This window comes from Choristoneura fumiferana, chromosome 27, assembly GCF_025370935.1.
Source record: "Choristoneura fumiferana chromosome 27, NRCan_CFum_1, whole genome shotgun sequence".
In the NCBI taxonomy this organism is placed as follows: Eukaryota; Metazoa; Arthropoda; class Insecta; order Lepidoptera; family Tortricidae; genus Choristoneura; species Choristoneura fumiferana.
Genome location: NC_133498.1, coordinates 9,062,419 through 9,090,062, shown reverse-complemented (window position 1 = coordinate 9,090,062; position 27,644 = coordinate 9,062,419). Strand labels below are relative to the sequence as shown.

General features: G+C 39.6%; 1 protein-coding gene across 1 annotated transcript; it reads left to right on the top strand.

Moving 5' to 3' along the window:
- LOC141443287 (uncharacterized) lies at window positions 1–26,008 on the top strand. The gene is made up of 12 exons (XM_074108511.1): window positions 1–235; window positions 519–696; window positions 7,032–7,193; window positions 7,664–7,795; window positions 8,824–9,600; window positions 11,939–12,063; window positions 15,681–15,885; window positions 18,425–18,634; window positions 22,823–22,981; window positions 23,381–23,482; window positions 24,262–24,360; window positions 25,766–26,008. The coding sequence occupies exons 1-12, from the start codon at window positions 165–167 to the stop codon at window positions 25,919–25,921; spliced, it is 2,376 nt and encodes a 791-aa protein (XP_073964612.1). The 5' UTR covers window positions 1–164; the 3' UTR covers window positions 25,922–26,008.
- The last annotated feature ends 1,636 nt before the right edge of the window (window positions 26,009–27,644 follow it).

The following is a 27,644-nucleotide window of genomic DNA, read 5'->3' as shown; positions in this document are numbered from 1 at the left end:
CCCGCCTACTAAGGTGTTTGTGTTTGTTTGTTGTACTGTACGTGAGCTGTCATTGTCAAGTTAACTATAATATCTACCTACGGAGTTTTTGGTGATTTTCAGTTGTATAAAAATACTTTTAAATTTCGTTTTGCGTAGTGGACATCAAGTGATACAAAACCAATATGCCTTTGTGTTCCATAAAACAGTGCTCTTCACGTAAAACTAAAAATCAACCGAATTTGTCTCATCATAGGTTAGTAGCCGTTTTTTCATCAAAAAGTACTATTTCATGATAATATTTAATTAATTATAGTTAATTTTCGTATGCTTTTATCGTTACCGTCAAAGATATTCAGATTTTTCGCCATTTATCGTTGTATTTTTGGTTCCATTAATTTAGTAAAATTGACAATCTTTCTTAATGTTCTGCTGAATATCGACGTAGACAGAACTGAAATATGAAATAACTGTAAATTTCATCCATGTATAAAAATACTTTTATACGTTTTTAACTGGTGGATGTTATAATTTTACAGGTTCCCTAAAAATTGTGTATTGCGGCGGAAGTGGTTCGACGCCATAGGCCCAGATAATATAAACCCACGGCATAAGGAACTGTACATCTGTTCGTTGCATTTCGAAGATTCACAGTTCAACAGAACCTTAGACGTTATCAGGTTGCGGGATAATGCTGTACCCTCGTTGTTTAATATGGTAAATATTGCTCTGAAAACCAATCAAACTATCTGTTTTATCAACGTCGAAAGATATGTCTGTTTTGTATAAGCCCGACATTCAAGAAAAAAAATATCCTACCAAAACAAGTTCTGCGTCCGGCTCAAAAACAAGTAAGATTTTCAAATTTATCTTAGAACTAAAATTATGCATTTCAAACAAAATGATAATAAATAACACAGAAAGTATTCCACCAATAGAAGCAGATGAAGTATATGAACATATCAGATTGTTAAAAGGTGCAAAAAGCCCAGGACCTGATAATGTGCCCCTTCTCTACTAAAACTTCACAAAACGATTTAACCTCATATTAGTAACAGAAACTGTACCAAAACAATGGTGCTCATCTGACATCACACTCTTACCTAAAAAAATCTATAAGTCTATCAGCATGTTTATACAAGCTTTTTGCATCGATAATCATAAAAAGAGTGTCAATAGAGATTGACGAAGCGCAACCGATTGATCAGGCGGCGTTTCGTTCAGGCTACAGTACGATGGACCATCTGCATTCGCTGGGACAAGTGATGGAGAAGTACAAAGAATTTAAGACACCTCTATGCATAGCATTTATAAATCACAGTAACACCTTCGATAGTATAAGCCAAAAGTCTATCTGGAATGCATTATCATCATTGAATGCTGCAAGAACGCCCAAAAATCTCACCTTACCACAGCACCATTGGCCTTTATTTACCGTCAATATAAAATATTGATAGCCTCATACGCGGCTTCATGGCCTGATTGATTCTTGTTCTGCTATGCAGTGGCGTAGCTAGGTAACCTAGGGCCCTGGGGCAAATAAAAAATGGGGCCCACGGCTATCAAAACTGGTAAGGTTTTTGAAGTAAAATCATTATATATACAAATACTTTAAAATGCTAAGCAACTTTATCATCAGCTATAAAGCAGAATTTCGAGGCTCCCTGAGCTTGAGGGCCCGGGGCACTGCCCCGCCTAGCCCCTTGGTAGCTGGGCATTTTTTATTTTTTTTGTACCTTGGCTTTTTGACCTGTCCAGTGACTTTTCATCCTATTAAATCGTGTATACTTGAAACTTTTGGTTTAAGATTATTTATTAGATAATTAACTATTTATGTTTTTAATGATATCATACAATGATCAATTAATGTTCAATTTACTAGTTTTTCTAGAATTTGTTTGGAGATCCCCGATTTGACCGTGTCCATACCTAAAGTCAAACTTCAAACATCAGTTTGAACTAGTAAAAAAAAGATCTCACGTATGACAGCATTTGTAGTGGGTAGTGCAAAAACCTTATTTTCTAAACAGGACCTTGTTGTCATTGCTTTAAAGTACAAAACGTAGAAATACCTATAATTTAACGTGTCGAGAAATCGAGAAAAGGGAATATCCCCCTATCCGTTACCAAGATATTACACATCGGCGAATTTTTATTGGCCGAATCACACGTTTATTTTGATCTAGCAACACCATTTTTCCTGTAGCAATACATTACGGTTTGTCAAAACGATCAGTTTCTATTAAAATCGCGAGAGAGTAGCGGTTTGTGTGGTGGTCCAGAAAATTTCTCCCTTCTCCGTTACAAGAATATGAATGTAATGAATATGGTTATCTTTGGCGTAATTCAAATAACTTGATCATTATTTATTTGACAATAAGATTTCATTTGAAAACCTTCGTATTTAGAAGTCAAATGTGTTCCTAATCGTATTTAAGTGCAGAGTGTTTGTTTCGTTACTTACTTTCCGTTACTACATTTATAGTCACGTATAAGGGGAACATAAAAAAGTAACGAAAGGGAACATAAAGCCGCGACTACAATTGTATTAAGTTTATTTTTTAAATTATAACAATTTCAAATTATTTTTGTAATAAAACCTTATAACTTTATTAAGTTCCTTTCTGAGTACCTAACTTTACATACACGTTATGTTCATCCATTCAATAATGAGATGAAAATATCTGGAAAGTTTTATTTCAATTAAAGAAGTACAATTTTATAGGAATGACTCCTTTAACAGTTGCTGAAAACAAAACAATGCAGGGAAAGGATTAAAAATGATCCAGTTAAATACGAAATTAAAAACCATGTGTTTTACTGATACACCATACTTAATAATATTCTTTTTGCACGTTCCATCAGTTAAATTTTTATGGGTTACTGCTATTTTGCAATTTTTCTACAAGAGGAAATAGTAGTGACAACCAAACGCCGATCACCGATTAAAGCGTAAACACAATATTATTCATTATGAAACAATTTTGGTAATTAATGTTTTAGTTTTTTATTTTGCATCTTTCTTTCCCATACTACTTATACGTATCTCTTTATAATTTATGGATTATAGGCTACTTGTGGTATATATTTAAACACTAGCCTTAATCTGACTGTTCACTTTGCCAACCTAGATGTATAAACTTGTTTATAAATAACCTTTATAACCGCAGCCTTATGATTTCGTTACCATCCTTTTCGTTACTGTCCATTTTTAAAACACAATATATATATTTTTATCTCATCGAAAATGAGGAGTGTTCTTATTTATATGTGCAATAGATAATTCATTAGTTCAGGTTTTTGGATAAAACAATGCGTCTTATAAACTTCGTAGTTTTGAAGTGGTAGAGAAAATAGTGAGACGTTTTTGCCATTAGGTACGGAATGGATCAATATGTCTGTTCTTTCAAATTTGTGAATATTTCCTGGTAAACATCAATAATTATGATAATTTACTACATTTGTAAGAAATATAAAATAAATTTACCTATTATACCTTCGTATGATTTAATATAGTTAAAAGTTATGGTAACGAAAGGGAGGAAAATTCGAAGTTAACCCATATTAAAAACAGAATATTTCTAAATTCCTGCATATTTTACAAAACTATTGCCTAATAAGGTACCCGGACTAATAAAATAGTTCAGTTACCTAATAGTCACTGATTATTTTATAAAACGAAAAAACTCTTATAAAATCTGTTGGTAGCACTTTGAAAAAAAATGCCCAGCTACGCCACTGCTGCTATGCCCACGCCGAAATATAGGCTCCACGCCCGTAATGGCAGCCATTACTCCACAGCCTCCGCTAGAAAGATTTAAAACGCATGTCTGCACCGTACTACTTGGCCCAACATAGGAAATCTAGATAGAGATAGCGGAGATTAGAACCTCGCGAAACTAAGAAGTAATCGGAATCTTCAATCCTTAAAAAATATGTGTAATTTAATTAACTGTGAATCACTTAAACTGTTGTTACATGTCATTATTAAAGCAACACATTGATTGCTCTCGTATTGTATCGCCTCATGCTTTTTACTTAGCACTCTTGAAACTTATATTTTTCTTGTTATTATGTACCCATTTGCTCGTTTGCCATCCAGTCAATAAAAAAAAAAAAAAAAAAAATGTTTTTATGAGATGCCAACACATTTTCGGAATTGCTAGCAAGGCTCCCTTTTGACGATAAACATGTTTTTCACTTCTCATGCTCGTAAGTTAGTATTTATGCTGGATCTAGGCGACATAAAATTACTTTTTATGCTCTAGTGCAGTCTTCGTCTAAGACCAAAGTAATCAGGTGTCAACAGCCACAAACAAAAAAGTTTCTATATATTTTTTTAATGTTTTTATTTTATGTAAAACTAAAAATCAATCAAATCAATGAAACTAAATCAATTAAACTAAAAAATTATAATTATATAGCAATGAGTGAAGTGAGAGTGAACAATTTGTTTCCACTGTTGTTTTTTAATTTCCTCTCGTGCACAGATTGTAATAAGATTGAGGACTTAATTACATTTTTTGGTGGAGTGTGTATTGACGAAGGATATCCGCGAGAGGTGGTTGAGTGATTTGGACCTGTTCAATGGTGCAGTGAATGTTATTTTGAGTTGTCCGGTATCGGAAGATGCAGTACGAATTTACAGGTTCATCAAGCACTCCTTTGCAGCCAGATAATCTGGATATCGCAATAGGAGTGTTTGATGATGTGGACATCGAGTCTTTCAATGAGGCTGGCATAGTCACACTGGTGCACTTAAGCCTCAAAAAAAAAATTGAAAAAAAAAAAATCCCCTCAATCAAAGTGAAAAGCAGAGTGTAAAACTCGGACATTTAACCCTCAAAGTCAAAGTCAAAGTCAAATCTTTATTCAATTTAGGCTATAACAAGCACTTATGAATGTCAAAAAAAAAATCTACCTCCGGTTCGGAAAACCTCTGCTGAGAAGAATCCGGCAAGAAATCAACGAGGTATATATATTTTTTTTAAGATTTACAATATTATTAAATGATATGTATACATCACAAGTATTTAACGCAACTCTCGACGTGTATATCCATATATGTATATCCACCCTTGCCGTACCAGCTTGGGTGGCTATTTGAACGCCTCGGGTATAATGACTCGTTTTAAGCTCTTGTTGTACAATCTAAAGTTTAAGAAAAAATAGAGACAACACAGAGATCAATGGAAAGAAGTATACTAAGAATCAGGAAACTATATAAAATAAGGTCAGAAATTATCAGGAGGAAAACGAAACTAACTGATGCTTTAACACAGTCTTTAAAATTGAAATGGCAATTGGCTGGTCATATTCCGAGATTCCAAGACAGTAGATGGACCATAAAAGCAACGAGTTGGAAGGGGCCATTGGGAAAAAGAAATGTCGGCAGGCCAACATAACGGTGGGCTGATGATATTGTTTAAAAAACGGGGCGTGACTGGATGGCCCTCGCCAGAAATAGAGACGCTGGAAAGAGAAAGAGGAGGCCTTCACCCAATCGGGATCCGCATCACAGGAAGATAACTAACCCTACTAACATTAGATTAATAAGTGTATTAACACAATTACTAATAGTACTTGAATTGTATATTTGATGTGGAAATAAAATTGTTCCCGCGGGAATTATGGATTTGCGTATAGTTTTTCTCCCCAAGGGAGTTATGACTTTAGTTTGAAAAAGTTAGTAGGTACGTCATATCGTACTAAAGAGGTTTCAAGTTAACCAATTTTACCCCATAAAAATTTGCCATGCTTCATGAAACTTTGTTTTTTTTTTTTTTATACGACTGGATGGCAAACGAGCAAGTGGGTCTCCTGATGGTAAGAGATCACCACCGCCCATAAAAATCTGCAATACCTGGTATTGCAGACGCGTTGCCAACCTAGAGGCCCAAGATGGGATACCTCACGTGCCAGTAATTTCACCGGCTGTCTTACTCTCCACGCCGAAACACAACAGTGCAAGCGCTGCTGCTTTACGGCAGGATTAGCGAGCAAGATGGTGGTAGCAATCCGGGCGGACCTTGCACAAGGTCCTGCCACCTTATCAAATTGTTTTGCAATAATTTTAGTAAATATATTTAGCATGTTGGCACCGTAAGACCATTTGAATTCTAAACTAAACACAGTTCTTAGCATTATCTATGGTAGACATCTCGAAAAAAGTGACAAATCAGGGGGCTACTACAAATTCGAAAATCGAAATTCATTTATTATTTAATACGAGAGTGAGAGGGACGGTACGATACGAACTTCAATTTTCGGATTTTGTAGTAGCCCCCTGTATTGGCGGGTAGCCATTTTTTTTATTCAGTTTTTTCTTAACGCCTTTCTATTGCCGACGTGTGAAGTATTTGGACACAAAATAATTTAATTTTTCGCATTTTTTTCCTCGCAATAATGATGAAAATCATTGTGTATCACGGGCCGTAAGGAGATTACTAACCCCTTCTTACGCCCCTTAATGCACAATGTACTATTAAAGTTGTCTGTTTTTTTCGCATTAAAATTATTCCTCTATTCTGCTGTCCGCTTAAATGCCATGGTAGCATGACACTTTCTCGGGGGCAAGTGGTCACTTTCAATACTTTACTTTTAGTAGAGGATATGTAGAAAAATGCGAAAAAAATGTGGCAATTAAATAAATAAAATATATATATCAAAGATTATTTCATCATCATCCCAGCCTATATACGTCCCACTGCTGGGCACAGGCCTCCTCTCAGATCAAGAGGGCTTGGGCCATAGTTCCCACGCGGGCCCAGTGCGGATTGGGAACTTCGCACGCACCATTGAATCGCTTCGCAGGTTTGTGCAGGTTTCCTCACGATGTTTTCCTTCACCGCAAAGCTCGAGGTAAATTTCAAATGTAATTCCGCACATGAATTTCGAAAAACTCAGAGGTGCGAGCCGAGGTTCGAACCCATGACCCTCTGCTTGAGAGGCGATAGGTCAAACCACTCGGCCACCACGGCTTCAAAGATTATTTATTTATGTTTATTATGTATTTTGTAAACAGGTTGATTGATGATTAAAAAACTTTTCAGTTGTCAAAGAATAGTCATCCACATGGCGCCGAGCTTCCTAGCGAAGCGGTTACGGAAGAGGAATTAGTCGCTTGTCGCGCGTGCCTCACGGCGGACGGGCGGATGTATGCCATAAGCGGCAGCGGGTTGGAGGACGTGCTCGCGGCAGTCACTGGCGTTGAGGTAAGTCTGCAGAAACTCAATTCCATCGGCACTGAGTTCGGAGGACAGAGGCACAGACACAATAACTAATAGTGGGAGAGATTGTTGCTTGATAGCGAACCTGGCAATCAGTCAGATCGAATATGGTTGATCAGGAAAGGCTTGAGAGAGAGATTTATTTACACAAATTACCATGGGCGTACCCAGGTTCTGGGCCAGGGGTGGCAAATCAAATTTTATAAGCACCTAGTCAAATAAATAAACATAATTATCGACAACAGTAGGGGCTTTCGAAATTAGAGTGTATTGACTAATAGTGCGTTTTGGGACTAGTGCATTCGCCACCGGAGAGGTTGGTACGGAGGTAAACAAAGTCTGGGGGGGGGGTGGCTACCGTGTTCTTTACATTTTTGATTCAGTGTAACTGCCGCTTAAGTGCAATAATGATGTGTAAAACGCCTCTGTCATTGTTTTTTAAACTATTTGATTAGATGCCAGAAGCGGAGAGTTTCCCTCGCCACCTGTGCGTGTTCTGCATGACGCGGCTGTCAAAGTGCGCCGCCTTCCGTGACAGATGTCACCGGAGCACAGCGCTGCTAAGGACCCTGGTGGAAGAAGAGTTGGTGAGTTGGCTCCACAGATATAGATTACATTAGATAACGCAAACACCTCAATCTGTATGAAAACCAACCGTGTCACTTTTTTATATCTACTGTGACGTCACAAGAGCGAATTAGCGATGTGAATTGCCCGATGTCCGCGCAAAATCGAATGAAATGCCCCGCCCGCCCGCGCCGTGGGGCTCGAGTCAGTCACTAGTCATGATTAGTCAGTTAGCGGTGAGGCTTTGTATGGGGCCAACCCCGACGTTTGGTCGGGGTTTGGTCACGCGAAATAGATGCATTTGTGTAATCTAGTGTAATCTATATCTGTGGTTTGCTCCCTGGGCAACAACTGTTGGCTACTTTTCTACCTTGCTTTGCGATGATGAGTTGCGAGGAATGTGTTTGTCATGGACCAATCGGAGCCCTCATTTACCTATCCTCGCTCCGCACGTATATGTATGTATGTGGGTATGTATGTCCATTTCTTTGGTTTTCGCTGCACCCTAAACGGCTTGACGGATTTTAACATATGAGGTATCATTGTATTCGTCATTACTGTCGGAGTGACATAGGCTATATCATATTTATATGGCGTCTGCGAAAAAAAAATGGCGGAGGAATGAAAAAAAATATTGTAACAATATGGGTATCAAATGAAAGGTAATAATTAGCCCATTCTAAATATATATATGGGTTATAATACTTTTAATCCACCGTTTTCACATAAATATAAAAAAGTGTAAAATAAAACATTAAATTAAAAAATCAAAAAACGCGACTGGCAAAACTAAAAGGAAGGAAATAAGTCCTAGAACTCTGTTAAGTAGCTAATTTAAAGTTCAATAGTCGGGACCCATTTAAATCGTGATGCTCAAAAACTCTTAGTAATGGGTCCCGACTGTTGAACTTTAAATTAGCTACTTAACAGAGCTCTAGACCACTAGACTTATTTTCTTCCTTTTAGTTTTGGCAGTCGGGTTTTTTGATTTTTCTAATTACATTAAATTGTTTGCCGGTTTGACTTTCTTTCCGATTGTTTGTTTCAGCTAACAATGAATAATATTAAAATGGTAGATCGTGAAACGCACAAATTGACGAACGGACTCACGCTGGCGGCCTTATACCATTTCCAAACTCACCCGGTTTTGGATATATTACCAGCTTTTAGTGAAAATCAAAATAAAGATACACAACAAGAGCCAGACTACACAGAAATAGAATATCTGGAAACTGACAATGGTGCAGAATATTTAGATATAGGTGATTCAAAAGCAACAATAGATGGAGATGAAGATATTAAGGTTGAAATGGTAAATGAAAATTCTGATGCAAATTCAGATGACGACGACGACGTAGAGTATAAACCGGAAAATGATATTAGCGATGTTGACACTGATACATTAGAAGAGGCACTCGTTGCAATTGAAAGAGAAAGAAAATCAGTTAAACCCGGTAAAGATATAGTTAAATATGGAGAAGTAAATAAAAATGTAAAAACCAAAGTGTATAAATACCCCACTGGCGTAGAAACTGATGAGTCTGAGGAAACAATTGAAATAAGAAGAAAAGTTAAAAATAAAAAACATTTACTGCAAAAGCATTCTACTAAAACAACAACAGTTAAAAAGTCTCTATTTAAAGAGTCTTTAGCTGCTTTTAGTAAAGATTTTAACTGTACAATTAAGGTATTAAATAAAGAACAACAGAGACAGGAGGTAGAAGAGAGGAAAGGGAACAACAAGTCGGCCTACTGCTGCGACCTCTGCGGGAAGGGATTCAGGAAGAAAAGTGCTGTGATGAAACATTTGAGCTATCATGATCCGGTGAGTACATCAGTAAAAGTACCGAACCCTTCTAAAATAAATGTATGTAAACACTATTGTAGGTACTATCAGCCAAATAAGTGGTCTATCAATTTTTAAACAAGTTCCTATCAAATGAATACGTCGCTAAAGTCGAACTTTCAAGTTGACAGACACATCTAATTGGCATTATTGTTTTATGAAATGCAAACGATTATCAACTTTAGGGTGGTAGACCACATATTTGGCTGATGGTACATAAAACACATAAATAATGCAAAAACAACAAAACAAAAAGAGTACAATAGCGAACTTATCCCTGTAAGGATCTGTTCAAGCTAACCTGGTTTGAAAAGGAAAACTTAAAAGATAGGCGAAATTTAAAATGACGGGACCCTTCAAAACTTATGTCCACTGTGTTACCAAACAATCGTTTTTTTTTGTAGCTTAAATCCATACTAATATTATAAATGCGAAAGTTTGTATGTTTGTCCGTCTTTCACGTCGAAACGGAGCGACGGATCGACGTGATTTTTGGCATAGAGATAGTTTATGGGCCAGAGAGTGACATAGGCTACTTTTTATCCCGGAAAAACGCACAGTTCCTGAGCGAACGGCGCGCGATAACCGAATTCCACGCGGGCAAAGCCGCGGGCAAAAGCTAGTATTTAAATAAAAGTCATTATTCAGATGCGGTTATGTAATTCCTAATTAGAAGAAAATTACTGTCATTGGGTACATTTGGCAAATCGTCCACATAAATTGACTATTTTCCACTGTTTTACCAAACAATAGTTTTTTTTTTTAGCTTAAATATTTAGACTACTCCAATAATTATTCGTTGTAGACTTTTATTTTCTTTAAAAACTGGTCATAAACATTAATTCGTTTTTAAGGAATGTAAAAGTTTATCTCGAATAATTATTGGAGTAGACACATTAACTTATATATTAAGAAGTGTTCTATAAGAAAACTTTTTTAATTTTCATTCAATTTTTATGTAATAATCGAGAAAAACTAACAAAAATGCAACGTTGCCAGCTCAGCAGGTATAAACGCTCTTAAGTGTGTTAGAGTCCAATATTTGGCTTTACAAGCGGATGTAGTGTTTTATTATTATGTTCTTTATTTTTCTTTCATTCTTAGGTTTAGGTTTTTATCATCATCATCATCATCATCCCAGCCTATATACGTCCCACTGCTGGGCACAGGCCTCCTCTCAGAACAAGAGGACTTGGGCCATAGTTCCCACGCGGGCCCAGTGCGGATTGGGAACTTCGCACGCACCATTGAATCGCTTCGCTGGTTTGTGCAGGTTTCCTCACGATGTTTTCCTTCACCGCAAAGCTCGTGGTAAATTTCAAATGTAATTCCGCACATGAATTTCGAAAAACTCAGAGGTGCGAGCCGGGGTTCGAACCCACGAACCTCTGCTTGAGAGGCGATAGGTCAAACCATTAGGCGACCACGGCTTTTTATAATAGTTATAAAAAGTAAAATACAGTAAAGTACATAGAAAATAAAAATATTATAAAAACCTAACCTAGTTTGCCACGGTAACGGGGTAGGGCCAAGCTCCCGGTGGTCAGGGCCGCAGAGTGAGAAACCTCCGGACGGTGCGTGCCGTGTCCAGAAGTACGCCTTCTGTATCTGGCCCTTGATCCAGCCATCTAGCGAGAGTCTCTTGAGATGTTGGTCGAGATTCTTCGCTATTTTGACCGTTTGCCGAAACGACTATCGGGACAATGACCGTCGAGTCAACATCCCACATAGCAGTCACCTCGTGAGCCAAGTCAAGGTACTTGCTGAGTTTGTCCTTCTCGGCCTTCACGAGGTTCTCGTCATGTGGAATGGTGATATCGACGAGCACTGCCTGGCGGTTTGATCGATCTGTCAGCACGATATCAGGCTTATTGGCTACAATAGTCCTGTCCGTGATGACAGATCGATCCCAATAGAGCGTGGCACGACCATTTTCAAGAACTGGCGCAGGGACATACCTATAATACGGCACCTCAGAGTCTACAAGGTCGTATCGAAGAGCAAGCTGCTGGTGGATGATCCTGGCTACTAAGTTATGTCTGTGCAGATACTCACAAGGCACACACTCACAGTTAGCAAGATGAGAACAACCGGAGATGATATGCCTGAGTGACTCCCCAGGACGGCGGCATGCCCGACAAATGTCGACCGTACCGTCCTTCAGGATATACCTCCGGTAGTTGTTCGTCATGATAACTTCGTCAGCAATTGCACACACAAAACCCTCGATTTATTATTATTATTATTACAGTGGCGACGAGGATGGGATGGGATGTTAACTGTATTTTTCACTGAAATGCCGTCTCGTTTCCGCCAGAGCCTGCCGCACGAGTGCGACGCGTGCCGGCTGCGATTCCGGTCGCGACTGAAGCTGCTCAAGCACCGGCAGTCCCACCGCGCCGTGTACACCTGCAACGAGTGCGGCTACGCCAGCCGGTTCAGGTACACCGGTTTAAGGTCTCATATAAGTATAAATCTTCCCAGGTATCAAAATAATATGAGTGCCGTATTGCCTCAGGGTGGTCTATCGTCCTACACTACCAAACGTAATATCTAGAATATCAGTGCCATTAAATTTGAACCTTAATACTATGACGATACCGTTTGTTTTTCAATAAGAATGTTGTAGTGGCACGTGCCAACTCGGTAGCTAGCGGCTTTGCGATAATAGAGACAATGGCCTTTGTTTGAAAGATAAGGGCTAGAAGGGAAAAATTCACCTGGGAAGATTTATACTTACACCATGAACGGAGCGGTCTGGCCGCGACTTTGGTCTTAGCGGTGAGCGGGGCGGCGCGCGGGCGGCGGGCGGCGGGTGGCGGGCGAGGGAGAGCGGGGCGGCGAGCATACCACGTAGCTTCAACGGTATCGAGCCGAAGGGACTAGTGATGTAACGAATATTCGCATATTTTTGCATATTCGCATTCGCAAAATTTCTGCGTATGTTTTTGAATATGAATATCAGAAAAAAATAAAATTATTAGATACAAAAAAATAACTTAATCTCGTAATCAATCACATTATCAGTCTTCCCTTAATCATTTGGTATTACTTATTTATTTATTTACTTTGCGATGCGTTCGTATGAACTGGGTAATTCTCGGAACAAAGTACAAACGGAACGCACTTCGTTCGAACGAGACTGCCATAGACAAATTGACGCAAAAACAAAAAACTGAACTGACTGACTGTCTGTAGCAGATATTCAAAAAATGACATTCGTTACATCACTAGAAGGAATATACTTAAATTAAAGTGGCGTTATCGAAAATTGCTCTTCAATGCCTCGGAAGGAGCTCATATTTCAGGCAGGACATTTCAGAGGAGTGCACGAACTAAACATAAAAAAAATACAGCTGAATTGATAACCTCCTTTTTTTTTTGAAGTCGGTTAAAAAGCAAAGTCTTTTGATCACATGCCTCAACTTATGCTGAGGATGTTTCGACAGCCACATGGCGGGCTATTTAAAATTTCGGTGATAAATAGTTCTGTATCCAGCAGCGGTGTAGCGGTATAGCACGCGGTACGGAATACCGAGGACCTGGGTCGATTCCCAGTGATGGTCTTATTTTTCTGGTTTTTCTGTGCATCTATATTTCAGTTTGTATTTTCAATTTAGGTTTTACGGGATGACCGTAAAAGTAAAAATTTGGAATTGAAATAAAAAATACAAAAAGATTCCAAAAAAAACAATCTTAGTTCTGTATCCATTTTGTCGCGTGCGAATCGTCTAAAAAATGTTAATTGTTTTACCGGCCGATGCGTCCCGCCAATAACGCCGTCCGCGCCGCTCTGAGTCGTGGCATCCCTCCTATTAGGCCGTGTCGGTGTTCCCCCCGCGCGCCGCCCTGCGCCGCTGCCGCCCGCCGCTCGAGTAAATGAGGGCTATCGTTTTTGTCTCACTAGATGGCGCACTGTTGCGTGAGGTTTTTAAGTATGGCTTTCAAAGTCTGTTATTACGGGCGTGAAAACAAAGTTTAAGATTAAATCATATTTAATACACCTTAAAACCGTACCATGAAAATATCGAGCATTCCACAGTGTTGCATAGTCCCCGTTTTGTTTGGAAAAAAGGGAGGACAAAGGGCACCCGAGTACATTAACGTGCAGTATGCTTTAAAAAAGCCGTGGTGGCCTAGTGTTTTGACCTATCGCCTCTCAAGCAGAGGGTCGTGGGTTCAAACTCCGGCTCGCACCTCTGAGTTTTTCCAAATTCATGTGCGGAATTACATTTGAAATTTACCACGAGCTTTGCGGTGAAGGAGAACATCGTGAGGAAACCTGCACAAACCTGCGAAGCAATTCAATGGTGTGTGTGAAGTTCCCAATCCGCACTGGGCCGCGTGGAACTATGGCCCAAGCCCTCTTGTTCTGAGAGGAGGCCTGTGCCCAGCAGTGGGACGTATATAGGCTGGGATGATGATGATGATGAATAATTAAAAGACTCATAATCAAAAGGCTCAAGAGATTTCATGTCTTCGAAGGTTGCGTTTTTCGTCCATTTGTCGGGGTCACACAATAGAGAGATTTCTCGAATAAATGCTCGACAGCATTGCTACTAACGAGCGTTAGTCGCATTGGCAACGCGCTACAGAAGCGATGCCAACGCGCTGCTGCTTCGCGACTGTATCTATGCAAACGCGACAGTTTCGGACGACATCGTGGAGAGAACGGAGGGAGGTGAAGGGAGGGAGGGTGAAGCGAGACAGTACCCTATCTAACGACTGTCATCGCTAAAAGAAGTCGCTGTGGGCGAGCAGCTAAAGGTAAAAGTTTGTTGCTCTGTATAGATATGTGCGATCCGTACATGTTTGATACAATTACAAACTTTAAGGATCGTTAGTAAACATACTTTCACATGTTTTAGTAAAAATAATACGAAAATTTTTCCTTATAAGTAAAATAAATTAGCACGTACTGTATGCGCTTGCTGACACAGCTGGAAACATATGCAAGTTGAAGTGGCATTGGGCGGGCCACATCGCTCGAAGAACAGATAACCGTTGGGGGTTAAAGTCCTCGAGTGGCGACCACGAACCGGAAGACGAAGCGTCGGCAGGCCTCCCACCAGGTGGACTGACGACATCGCGAGAGTGGCGGGAACCGGTGGACGCAAGTGGCGAGTTGTCGCTCATTGTGGCGTTCTAAGGGGGAGGCCTTTGTGCAGCAGTGGACGTCTTCCGGCTGATGATGTATGCGCTTGCAGACGTGACAGAGGGCTAGTACGAAACTCGCAAATCGAAGTTCGTATCGACCCGTCCCTTTCACTCGCGTATTAAATGACAAGCGTCAGCGGGACGGCAACATACGAAGTTCGAGTTTTGCACTTCGTGGTATAGGGCCAGCTGTCACAAAACGAACGTAAATAGTTATTTGTGTCACAGGGGAGCAAAATGGTGTATTTACGGCGAGGGCGTACATTGAATCCAGAATGTAGCGAAGATTCTACAATAGAATCCTGAGCGTAGCGACGGATTCTAAAGTAGAATCCTGAGCGGAATGAGGGATTCAAGTGTTAACGCCCAAGATGAAAATAATTTTGCTCCGAGTGGCTCATACAACTTTTCACACCGAGCATTAAGAAACTTGAAAAAAATAAATTCTAAATATTATTAAAGAACAACAAACATAGAAATGACGTGGCTTTCCAATTATCAACTTAAAAGAATGGCTTTTGCAATAAAACACTTAGAAAAGCCTTGAACAGAAAAGTTGCACTTTGCTCCCTCTCGCCAGGGAGCAAAACTTACTTTTCTGAAGGAGAGTGTGAAAATAACTATTGCTCCCGAGTCGCTCATACAACTTTTCACACCGAGTATTAAGAAACTTGAAAAAAATAAATTCTAAACATTATTAAAAAACAGCAAGTAGCTTTTGCAGTTGGCAGTGACGTGGCTTTTCAATTATCAACTTTAAAAAATGGCTTTTGCAATAAAACACTTAGAAAAGCCTTGAACAGAAAAGTTGCACTTTGCTCCCTCTCGCCAGGGAGGAAAACTTACTTTTCTGAAGGAGAGGTGTGAAAAAAATTATGACTAACATCTTTGACTTTTTCTAGAACGTACGTCAAAAACCATTGGCTCATGCACAAGGGAACGACGTACACGTGCCCGTACTGCCAGATAGTGTACAACCATCAGACCTCTTACTACAACCACATTAGAATACAGCATCCCGGGGAGAACGAGGCTTGTGACGAGTGCGGGGAGACCTTCGCCGCGGGGCGGGGGATGAATCTGCATAAGGCGCTCGCGCATAGAATGGTGAGTAAATCACAGACAGATGGAATCTTGATTTCCGTCAAGAGCTGATACCTGCTGGGCTGGCAATGTTGCATTTTTGTTAGTTTTCTCGATTATTCCATAAAAGTTGAATGAAAATTAAAAAACCGGCCAAGAGCGTGTCGGACACGCCCGAAATAGGGTTCCGTAGCGATTACGAAAAAAATAAGTAATATTTTTTTAGGGATTTCGTATTTTGTACGGAATATTCCAAGTTTAGGTATATTTTATACCTTAGGCTGCTATTTACTCTTAAACTACTAATAATTAGGGATAAGTTCGCCTTTGTACATCTTATTATCCTGTGTTCTGTTATTTTCATGTGCTTTTATGTACAATAATAGTTATTTATGATACAAGTGCGGAAAGTAGGCAATTCCAAACGAGTGGCGGAGAACTTGAAACACGAGCGAAGCGAGTGTTTTGAGCCGGCACGAGTTGGGAATTTCCTACTTTTGACACGTATATCATACAACGTTTACAATGCATTAAGCGAGGAAAAAATCGAGGCAGTGACTACATAATTTTTTGCCATACTCCTTTTACTACAGTAGCAGGCAGTAGATATACATACCGACATGCACGCCAAACCAAATTCGTTAACGTATACACTTTATTAAACCAACTTTCATAACAATCATTGACTCAGAGGATTAGAACAGCTACAGCTAGGTACTAATGATAGGTAAAGGAGACTTTGTTTTAGTATCGTGATTTTTTATGATTAATTATTAGCCCTTGTTGCTTGACATTTCCACACTTATATTGGCTAGTCCTATCTCCTGCACGCTCCTATAATGATAAATATCAGTGCAACCCGTGAATAAATCCGTGTAATAGTTAATTATCATCAAGTATATGTTTTATGTATCTAATCTACAGCTATTAACAAAAAGTTACCGTAAATCTGAGATTTTTTAGCTTTGGAACTGTAAATAAATCAAAATTGGTTCACTAATTCTAATAGATAAAAGCAAATAAATAAGAATAAGACATACCGGTAGATGTTATAATATCCATGTGTGTAGAAGTAGATTATTCTATCAATTTACGATGTTTATTAACTTAGGTATGTATATTATAGTTCACGTATTTTGTTCAGCATTGAGTTTGTCACTGACAATATGTGCTTCGTGGAGGACGAAAGGCGGCGTAAAGTCACATATAAATTCATCATTTAAACTCTTCATTTTATTTACTCATCAAAAATTAATTCACCGGACTGAACTCATGAACATTACTTTGGCGGGGTTCATGACAGGCGCGAACGGGTAACCATGATTGGTTCGTGCTACGTCGTGCGCGCGCACTGGAAGCTCATTGGTTAACTTTCGAGTGCGCGCGCTTGACGTCGCACGGTCCGAATTGGACTCAAGAATTTATTCCCTTTTTTTTCATAACTTTAGACGGAATTAAAATACGAGTTTACATGAAAAAAAAAATTAACGTTCTCTTTTCTGTCGCGTTTAATCTGTATTATCTTATCAGTAAATATTCAGTTGGTTGCATCAAACGTTTTCTTATTTGTTCAAAGCCTAACTATAACGACTCTTTAGACTTATTTTTTTAACAATAGTTTGGACATCATTTGGCAATTTAAAAAGTTACTTTACCGCACAAGTGCGGTAAGTAAAATCCATACAACTTTACTACACACTTGTGGATGCGTGCAGGAATCACTAATTTTCTATGGATATGTTGACCCACGTCAAGAGGCACTTTCCGAGCACGTGCATTGTAAAGAGCTTTACAATACAATACTATTCTCAAGAAAACTTAACCGCTATAGATTTCCTTGTAAGTTTGATATACTTACTACCATCCTGAATATTTTCCAATTTTTCCGCCCACCGATTTAGATTTTAGGGCTCGATTTTCATGAAAATTTGCACTTTAAAGTTGAATATTTTGCAAACGCATCACTGAATCGAAAAATCGTTTTAGCAACCTCCTAATGGTTTTAAAAGACCTATCCAACGATACCCCACACTACAAGATTGGATAAGAAAAAAAAATCACCCCCACTTTACGTCTATGGGAGGTAACCCTTAAAAATGTTTTTGGTTTTTTTATTGTACGATTTTGTCGGCATAGTATACATATATATTTGTGCAAAATTACAGCTTTCTAGCATTGGTAGTCCCTGAGCAAAGCGCGACGGACAGACAGATAGACATGGCAAAACTACGACATATTCTATTTTTTTAGACGTATTTTACTTTTACTAGATAACTTGGAAACTGTAACAGAATCTTCTGCCATGTCAATAACCTAACCTAGCCATTAAAAAGTTGGAAAACCCCGACTTTGTCACTTATATCTCAAAAACAACGCTAAGAACTTTGTCTAAGAACGGCCGCTAGAATAAACGGCATTCAAATCGGTTCACCCCTTTAAGGGCTACGGTGCCACAGACAGACATAGTCTTTTTGCGTCGTGGGTTAACAAAAAAGTGCCCTCGAAAAATCATACGAAATAAACACTCGAATACGCCCCCCTAAATTGGACTTTTTTCTTCCAGAGCGATAAATCCAACGCCAAACACAAATGTAAAGACTGTGATGTTAAGTTTTTAAATGCCGAAGCGTTGCAAAGGCACGAAGAATTGGGCGCGGGCGTGCCGCATGCGGCGCTGTGGCCGTGTGCCGCATGCGGCGACAGCTGCGGCAGCGACACCGCGCTTAAGGCGCATGCGGCAGAACAACACACAGACCGGCATCATTGTGATGAGGTAAAGTTGATTTTTCTAACACAGATACTAAAGTGACAGTTTTAGGCAGTTGTCTCACCGCCAGCGAGGAAACGATTGGCTATCGACTATTTTCTCGCTCAAGAAACGAACAAAAGATATAAGATCCTGTGTGAGTAAAAGAGACACATATATTAATAGTTGATCGCTGGCTGTTCACACTGTCGGCGAGAACTCGCTCTTACATCTTTTGTCGCAGCGACAAGAGCTATAAAACTCGCTGAGCTATAGATAATCGCTCAGCGATGTCAGCTTGGCGGTCGCCCCGCACGAGCGAGTCGAGTGGAGCGTTTAATCGCCCGTCGCACGCGAACACTCGCTTACAGCCAGCGACAAAACTACACTCGCTTCTCGCTGCTCGCCCACTCGTTCCTAGTTACTCGCTCTACTCGCTTCTCGCTCACCGTCGGCGGTGGGACAAGTGCCTTAAATGGCAAATGTAAAAATAATGTGACCAGAAAATAGCAAATATTGGTGCTCTGTGATTTCCGTTTCCGATATAATTATAAACAACCGGGATAGTGTTGTCCAAGAGACAAACAGTGACATTGTCTTTTTAAAAAAACTGTTATTTGTACTAGTAATATATATTTATTTATTGAATAAAACACATGCAAGCTTACAGTACAAAACTAAAACACTCACACATTAATTACAAAAACAACAAAAAAAATGTACATGAGAAAAAATATATTATTTGAGGAAACAATGTCAATATTAATTACAAAGCGACGTCAAGGAATATAAAAGAAGATATATATGTATATGTTACTAATCTGCTTTGGAGATAGTCCATAGAATAATGGGCTTGTAACTATGACGAAAATTTATACTCTATGCATTTTAGCCACTGAAAACAAATAGAAACTCATGGTTTTAACGCATCCACTGCCGCCGACGCACATATGCGTTTTCGGAACTTCTCCCAGTGCCGCTGTCATAATTATTCATACATTTTGAACGCACATGTGCGTCGGTGGCACCTGTGGAAGGCAGGTGGTAGTGAACGCGTTAAAGTGTTCCCTCACCGAACGACTAGGCGCGGCGAGCAGTACCACCCTATGTCGTAGACATTCCTCGGTTTCTTCTTTCATTATGCGGACGGCTAAGGAGTGGAACTCTCTGCCGAGGTCAGTTTTACCGGAACGCTATAATCTGGACATCTTTAAGTTCAAAGTGAACAGACACCTTCTTGGCAAACCAAGCGAGATTGAGGCCAAACGTAAGCCTGTTTTATGTGTAAAAAAAAAAGTTGTCCAGGGGACGTAACTATGGCAACGAGGTACAGTTGCCATCAGATATTTCGGAGCGGCCAAGGTAGTTAAAAATGTCGCAGCATGCACTCTATTCTCAAGGCATTACAGTTTATACTCCGATATAATTGACAGGGTTCGAAAATATCCGATATTTATCATAAATATCAAAATATCGGATTGATATATATCAATTTTGTATGAAAGCCATATTATTATTTGTAAAAGTATATTAAGTAAAATAGTTTCTGCACTTTGTCAATTACTTTCTTTGTAAAAAATAATGGAATAAACACAACAAAAACTTAACGAAACGAAATTTTTCTGACACGTCTGACGCCATTAACGCCGGCATAAGTGTTGCCATTGAATGGATTAGAACTTACTATTAAGGAGTATCTTTTAACTACTCCAACGCCATCCACAATTGGGAAGTAGAAATACAGTAACAAAGGCCAAAAACTAGCCAAAAAATACTTAATAATACTAAACTTAATAAATTTTATACCATTTTTGTATTGATATATATCATAAAGAATCATTTTGTTGGCAATTCTCGCTCTGAGAACTGCCGGTGGGTGGATTTGATTAGATGTGCGTGCGCACCCTGCGCCGCTGACGTTAATACTTAGACCAAACCGCTGGCCTCGCGGGTTCGATGGGCAGGCCGCGCCTTGGTCGTCGCTGATTGATGATGATGCCGATGTGAAGGCAGACCCTCTCCCGAGCCCTGGGATCGGTCTGGACAGCTGCCGCCTCCTGTAGCCAGCTGCCGCCGGTGTCTTGTGAAGGGTTGAGGTTATGACGATGAAATTAAACGGCTATTACGTTCACCACTATATTGTCGCGTTACTGACACCGTACAAATGCTTATTTCCATAAATATGATTGAGATGACCTTAGATTACTTCGTTTTAGCCTATATACGTCCCACTGCTGGGCACAGGCCTCCTCTCAGAACAAGAGGGCTTGGCCATAGTTCCCACGCGGGCCCAGTGCGGATTGGGAACTTCGCACGCACCATTGAATCGCTTCGCAGGTTTTTGCAGGTTTCCTCACGATGTTTTCCTTCACCGCAAAGCTCGTGGTAAAATTCAAATGTAATTCCGCACATGAATTTGGAAAACTCAGAGGTGCGAGCCGGGGTTTGAACCCACAACCCTCTGCTTGAGAGGCGATAGGTCAAACCACTAGGCCACCACGGCTTTTTAAAGTACAGTCACCAGCATTAAGATGTGACCATCGACGGCCTGCAAAAATATCTGATCATTGGTGGAAGGCATATATATTTATGACGATCTAACACGGTATAAGTATGTGATGATTTGTGGCCGGTATAAATATAGTTTTTGGTAACGGCATAAGTATCTGACATCGGGCTGCTTAAAAATATCTGATATTGCACAAAATCAAAATTATGTAATCCACTATCAGCATAAATATCTATTCACTGTGAACGCATAACCATCGGATCACAGGTGGCATAAACATCTAACACGATGCAAAATCGAAAATATGTCACCAATCTGCAAATATGAACTTTATTTTCTCGTTTTACGAATAGATTTTGAATACAACGATCTGACACTTCACGAGAAGAGTGCAGACTTGTCACTGCATATGCCCGTCTCACGTTTTACAAATCCTATTTTTATGAAAGAACATACTTAATAAATAATTCTTTGTAGCTTTTGAAATAAGAACAATATATCGTGCGTGGCATCGTGATTTTCTAGCAAGGAGGTTAATTTAAGTCGGTTAAACTCTTTCTTTTACTAAAAATGCATGAAAAATAATGTTACGTCAGACGTCAACAATAATTGTTTTTTTTTGGATTGGATTTGGATTGGCACCTAGGTTTAGCTGTATTTCCGTTACTATAATGCAATTAAATAAAGTCAAACGTTTATGCTGATAGTGGATTACATAATTTTGATTTTGTGCAATATCAGATATTTTTAAGCAGCCCGATGTCAGATACTTATGCCGTTACCAAAAAAACTATATTTATACCGGGCCACAAATCATCACATTACTTATACCGTGTTAGATCGTCATATATATATGCCTTTCAGCAGTGATGACATGTTTTTGCAGTGCTGTCCATAGTCATATATTTATGCTGGTGACTGTACGACCTTAGATTACTTAATGACACAAATTGACACTGAGAACTCCGCTCTGACCCCGAGATCGTTATTGACGGGTAAAGTCTCTCACTGACTTTGAATGACTCGGTAATGACTGACCGGTCCATAGACATACATAGGCTGTCAAAACAATTAAAAAATGATTTAAGGGTCCATCACACATTCCCGTAAAGGGACTTCTACACGACCCGACCTACTATGTTACGTTTTGCGTAAACACATTTGATATATACATATATCCCTTGATATATATCCTCGAACCCTGATATTTGATCACCTTGGCTGCTCCGAAATATCTGATACTGTACAAGAAAAAATCGATCCATCCCTTAAACTATAATGGAGAGAAATAAGGCGAGACATTAAGGGCTTCCCACTGCAGGGCACAGGCCTCCCCTCAGAATGAGAGGGCTTGGGCAGTACTTCCCACGCGGGCCCAGTGCGGATTGGGAACTTCACACACACCATTGAATTGCTTCGCAGGTTTGTGCAGGTTTCCTCACGATGTTTTCCTTCACCGTAAAGCTCGTGGTAAATTTCAAATGTAATAGGCTGTAGGCTGGGATGATGATTAAGGGCTTGGTTCACCACTTGTCGACTAACTTTAAGTGTCAAATAAAAGTAATGCCGTCTTTGTTTACTCGGACAAAACAAACAGAGACGGCATCACTGATATCCGGCGCTTAAAATTAGTCGACAAGTGGTGGAACAGGCCCTTAGTGAATTTTCATGTTGTTAATAAAGTTTCTATCTATTTCTGTCGTCAGTGCAACAAAACGTTTTTAAACTCGGAGTCGTTCGAGCTGCATGTGCAACGGAAGCACATGAACAAGCGGGCGGTGGAGGGCCCGTTTCGACCGCGCGTCGGGGTCGGCCGCAGGCAGCCCTGCGTCTACGTCTGCGAGATATGCGGGAAAGTGTTCAAGGTACGCTTGCGTCTACCGGATACGGTTTACTAATGTTCCGGCGATAATTGTTTAGCAAATTATTAGTTCCCAAACTATTTATCCCATATTTTATTTAGGGTTTTTGCAGGTGGTAGGACCTAGTGGAAGGTCCGCCCGGATTGCTACCACCATCTTGCTCGCTAATCCTGCCGTGAAGCAGCAGTACTTGCACTGTTGTGTTTCGACGTGGAGAGTAAGACAGCGATGAAATTACTGGCACTTGAGGTATCCCATCTTAGGCCTCTAGGTTGGCAACGCGTCTGCCAATATCTCTTACCATCAGGAGATCCACTTGCTCGTTTGCCATCCAGTCGAATAAAAAAAAGTGGCCTGAATATACCTGGACTATGTCACTGAATGTATGTTTTTCGTCCTCAGAACTCGACGCTGCTGCAGTATCACATGAACGGTCATTTGGCTGTCAAGCCGTTTCCAGTGCAAACAGTGTCCCAAAACATTCCCGCGCAAGGCGCCCTAAACGTATGATCTTTTTAACACACCTTTCTGTAAAAACTTTGGACACTTTTCTGTTTTTCTGTGTCTTTGAAAAAATTCAGGATGGTTGCAAGTATATCAAACTTACAAGGAAAACTATAACGGTTAAGTTTTCTTGAGAATTATTAGTAGTATAAGAGTAAATAGCAGCCTAAGGTATAAAGTATACCTAAACTTGAAATATTCCGTACAAAATACGAAATCCTTAGAAAAATATTACTTTATTTTTTAGTTTTAGCTACGGAACCCGATTTCGGGCGTGTCCGACACGCTCTTTTCCGGTTTTTGAGATTTTCCATCGCGTAACTTCTGCTGCATTTGGTTTTATACAATATAATTTTTCCCGCACGATATTTATCTTTAAATACAATTTGAGACGACCAGATGGCCTAGTGGTTAGAGAACCTGACTACGAAGCTTGAGGTCCCGGGTTCGATTCCCGCGTCGGGGTAGATATTTGTATGAAAAATACGAATGTTTGTTCTCGGGTCTTGGGTGTTTAATATGTATTTAAGTATGTATCTATCTATATAATTATATTATCCGTTGCTTAGTACCCATAACACAAGCTTTGCTAAGCTTACTTTGGGACTAGGTCAATTGGTGTGAATTGTCCCGTGATATTTATTTATTTTATTTAATTTCTTTGCGATTTTTTATCCGCCAATGCGGATATACGTATAAGATTCAATGTGTTACAGAATTGCGAGAAAAAAGCCACGCGGAAATATTGTCGAATATTCATAATATAGTTTTTGTTGCAGTTGCATATGCGGGTGCACACAGGCGAGCGGCCGTATCAGTGTGAGCAATGCCCGCAGGCCTTCGCTTCACCAAGCAACCTCAGTAGACACACCAAATACGTGAGTCATCAAGCTTTTACTACCGCTTACCCAGCTGGGCTACTACGCAACTCGAAACTCGAAGTTCGTGTCGTGCTGTCCCTCTCGCTCTCGTATTAAATAGTATAAGTGTCAGAGGGACCGCACGACACGAACTTCGAGTACTCGTATATCAAATTATCAAGGAAAACTATTACGGCTAAGTTTGTATTATCAGTAGTTTGTGAGTAAATTCTCAGAAAAATATTACTTGATGTTTTCGTAACGGCTGCGGAACTCTATCCTGGGCGTGTCCGACACGCTCTTGGCCAGTTTTTTCTATTCCTTGTTACTGTTGTTACCGGAGACTATGTTTAATAATAAATGGACTCTAGATTAAGGTCGGTTAGGCTCAAGGTGACGTGCGTTTGCCTGCGTTACCACCAGAGATGTGATAAAAACGCTTACCTATTCTCGCTCCGCACAGCTCGTGTGGAAACAGCTCGGCGGAGCGAGGATAGGTAAATACTAGTAAATAATTATTCTTGATGACTTTTATTCCAAAATAAAAGACCTTTTTAAAGTAAATAAAACGCGAATACGAAAATTATGGAGTAGACACATTAATTTATATATTAAGAAGGGTTCTATCAGACAACATTATTAATTTTCATTCAATTTTTATGGAATAATCGAGAAAAACTAACAAAAATGAAACGTTGCCAGCTCAGCAGGTATAAACCCTCTTAATGGCCTTCTTGCATCAGCTCCAGAGTGTGACGTGTTTGACGGTCGATGGAATTGTGTATGTGATGAATGTTTAAGGTTCTGCGAGATGATGGATGCACGTTTGTCCACCTGTACTCATCCCTGTATTATTATTAAGTATTATTTTTTTTAATTTTTTTTTATTTAATTGTATACTGTAGTTTTTAAGTATTTTATTTGTAATTATTTTATGTTGAAAAATCACTTTTGCCAAGTTTCTTGCGGCGCCTTCTTCTTGGCAATGATGGTCTTTCCGAAAGCGCTGGTAGTTTAAAAAATTGACGTGTAAAAGTGCCCATTGCGGCCTATTTACTGAATAAATGATTTGAATTTGAATACTTAAAAAAAATGTTTAAATGTTTTGTTTTGTTTTATACCTTTTATTTATGAATTGTTGTTTTGTTGGATTGTCATTCAATCTCTTTCTCTCTTCTCAGTGTTTGTCTTGCGCAGTGCCTTACCCCCTTATTCATAAAACTTAACAAGCCTATGTTAACTAACAAATGCTTTGTCCCTTTCTAACAAATACAAATGTCGAAGTGACAGATAAGGACAAACGAATTTTAGCGGCATTTTAACTAAAATAGGTTTGATTGTCGTTTATGAATAAGGGGGTTAGTGTTTAACTGTTATACTGTGAAAGTTTCTTTGAAATAAATAAATATGTTTTCATTGACAGAGACACACGAAGTACCGCGAGCTTGTGAAGTGCAACATATGCGGCAAACTGTTGCGTGCCGTCTCCCTCTCGCTGCATGTGCGCACGGTGCATCAGAACCTGAGGTACGAGCGGAAACGGAACCCGAAAAGGACGAGAGTTGTTGCCGAGCCGTGACGTGTGACGGTCCGGCTAAGATTGCAAGCCGGCGCGTCGATTGTTTTGGTTTAACAAAGTATATTTACAAGAATAAGTTTTTTTTTTTTACTCAAATATATTAAGACTTAAAACAAATAAAAACAATTGTTACGAATTTGTAGTTTTATTTTGTATTAATTTATTTATTGTTTTGTGTGTTTAAATACTACATCGAGGCACGTAAAGTCTTAATTTATAGAATTAAGGTGCGACCAAACCGCTGCTTAAAAAACGGTGACGGCACGGAATCGCAGTGACGCACCGTATGCGCACCGTTTTTATCGCATGCTCTCCACACCGCTGCTTAAAATACGGAATCGCAGTGACCTGAGGGTAAACCTGAAGTTTACGGCACGTCACTGCGATTCTGTATTTTAAGCGCGTTTATACCTGCCGAGCTGGCAACGTTGCATTTTTGTTAGTTTTTTCTCGATGTTTCCTTAAAATTGATGGAAACTTCTTAATTTGAAAGTTAATGTGTCCAATAATTCTTCGTTGATACTTTTATATTTCTTTAAAAACGAATTAATGTTATAACCGGTTTTTAAAGAAATAAAAGTCTTACTGAATAATCATTGGAGTAGACAAATTAACTTATATTATAAGAAGTGTTCTATCAGACAACATTTAATTTTCCTTCAAATTTTTATGAAATAATCGAGAAAAAACTAACAAAAATCTCGTCAGCGAAGGAAAAGTACTTCTGAAGGAGAGGAGTGAAAAAATATTTTTTGTCATTTTTAAGTAAACAATTCAATACCTCGTGGGCCTAGAAAGCGACACGCCAACCGCTTTGCTTCCCGCAGATAGAGGAATCATATATCATACGGTAAAGCCGTTCTGCAAGGCTAGTATCGTACCGTCTCTCTCGCTCTCGTATTAAATAGTATATGTGTCAGAGGGATCGCACGACACGAACTTCCGAGTTTCGTAGTAGCCCTGCTGCTCCATGGTACTCCTTCGTTTAGATAAAATATACTTCCCACACTTTAAAACCGAGAGTCAAGCGGATCCTCAATTTTATCATTGTCCACTGATCCGCATCGTACGCTTCCGTCCGACGTATCGGATCGGATTGTAGTTAAACAAGTGCGTCCACTAATTCGCACTACGGATCGCATATTTCTATAGAAAGCAACAAATCCGACACGTCCGAAGCGAACGATGCGGATCAGCAGGGCTACTACGAAACTCGAAGTTGGTGTCGTGCGGTCCCTCTGACACTTATTCTATTTAATACGAGAGCGAGACGGACGGTATGATACGAACTTCGAGTTTCGAGTTTCGTGGTAGCTTTGCAGTAGACGCTTACCTTAAAAAAATGAAAGAGTTTTCTTAACCGACAAATTACGATAGTCCGGTCGGTTACGGGTTGTTCCATAGCCCAGAACAAAACTTTTAAAAAAAAATATATGTGTCATTGACTTGTTTGTTTGACAGGTGACACTCTTACGGCTTGGATAATACCGACCATGTTTTTTCTAACACGCCCGTAGAAACTGACATGAGCTTCTATGGGTGTACTTGAAAAACAGGATTCGTATTTCCATGTTGGTTTTATCCGGACCGGTAAAGAGTGTCACCCGTCACCTGTCAGCGGCTACTCCGAAACTCGAAACTCGAAGTTCGTGTCGTGCGGTCCCTCTCACTTCGTATCAAACAGTGTAAGTGTCAGAGGGACCGCACGACACGAACTTCGAGT

Excerpts from the sequence above, each read along its gene's own strand:
- LOC141443287 (XM_074108511.1), top strand. The coding sequence starts at position 165 with ATGCCTTTGTGTTCCATAAAACAGTGCTCTTCACGTAAAACTAAAAAT. Across the intron at positions 697-7,031 it reads TACCCTCGTTGTTTAATATG|TTGTCAAAGAATAGTCATCC; the intron begins GTAAATATTGCT and ends AAAACTTTTCAG. Across the intron at positions 22,982-23,380 it reads TATGCGGGAAAGTGTTCAAG|AACTCGACGCTGCTGCAGTA; the intron begins GTACGCTTGCGT and ends TTTCGTCCTCAG.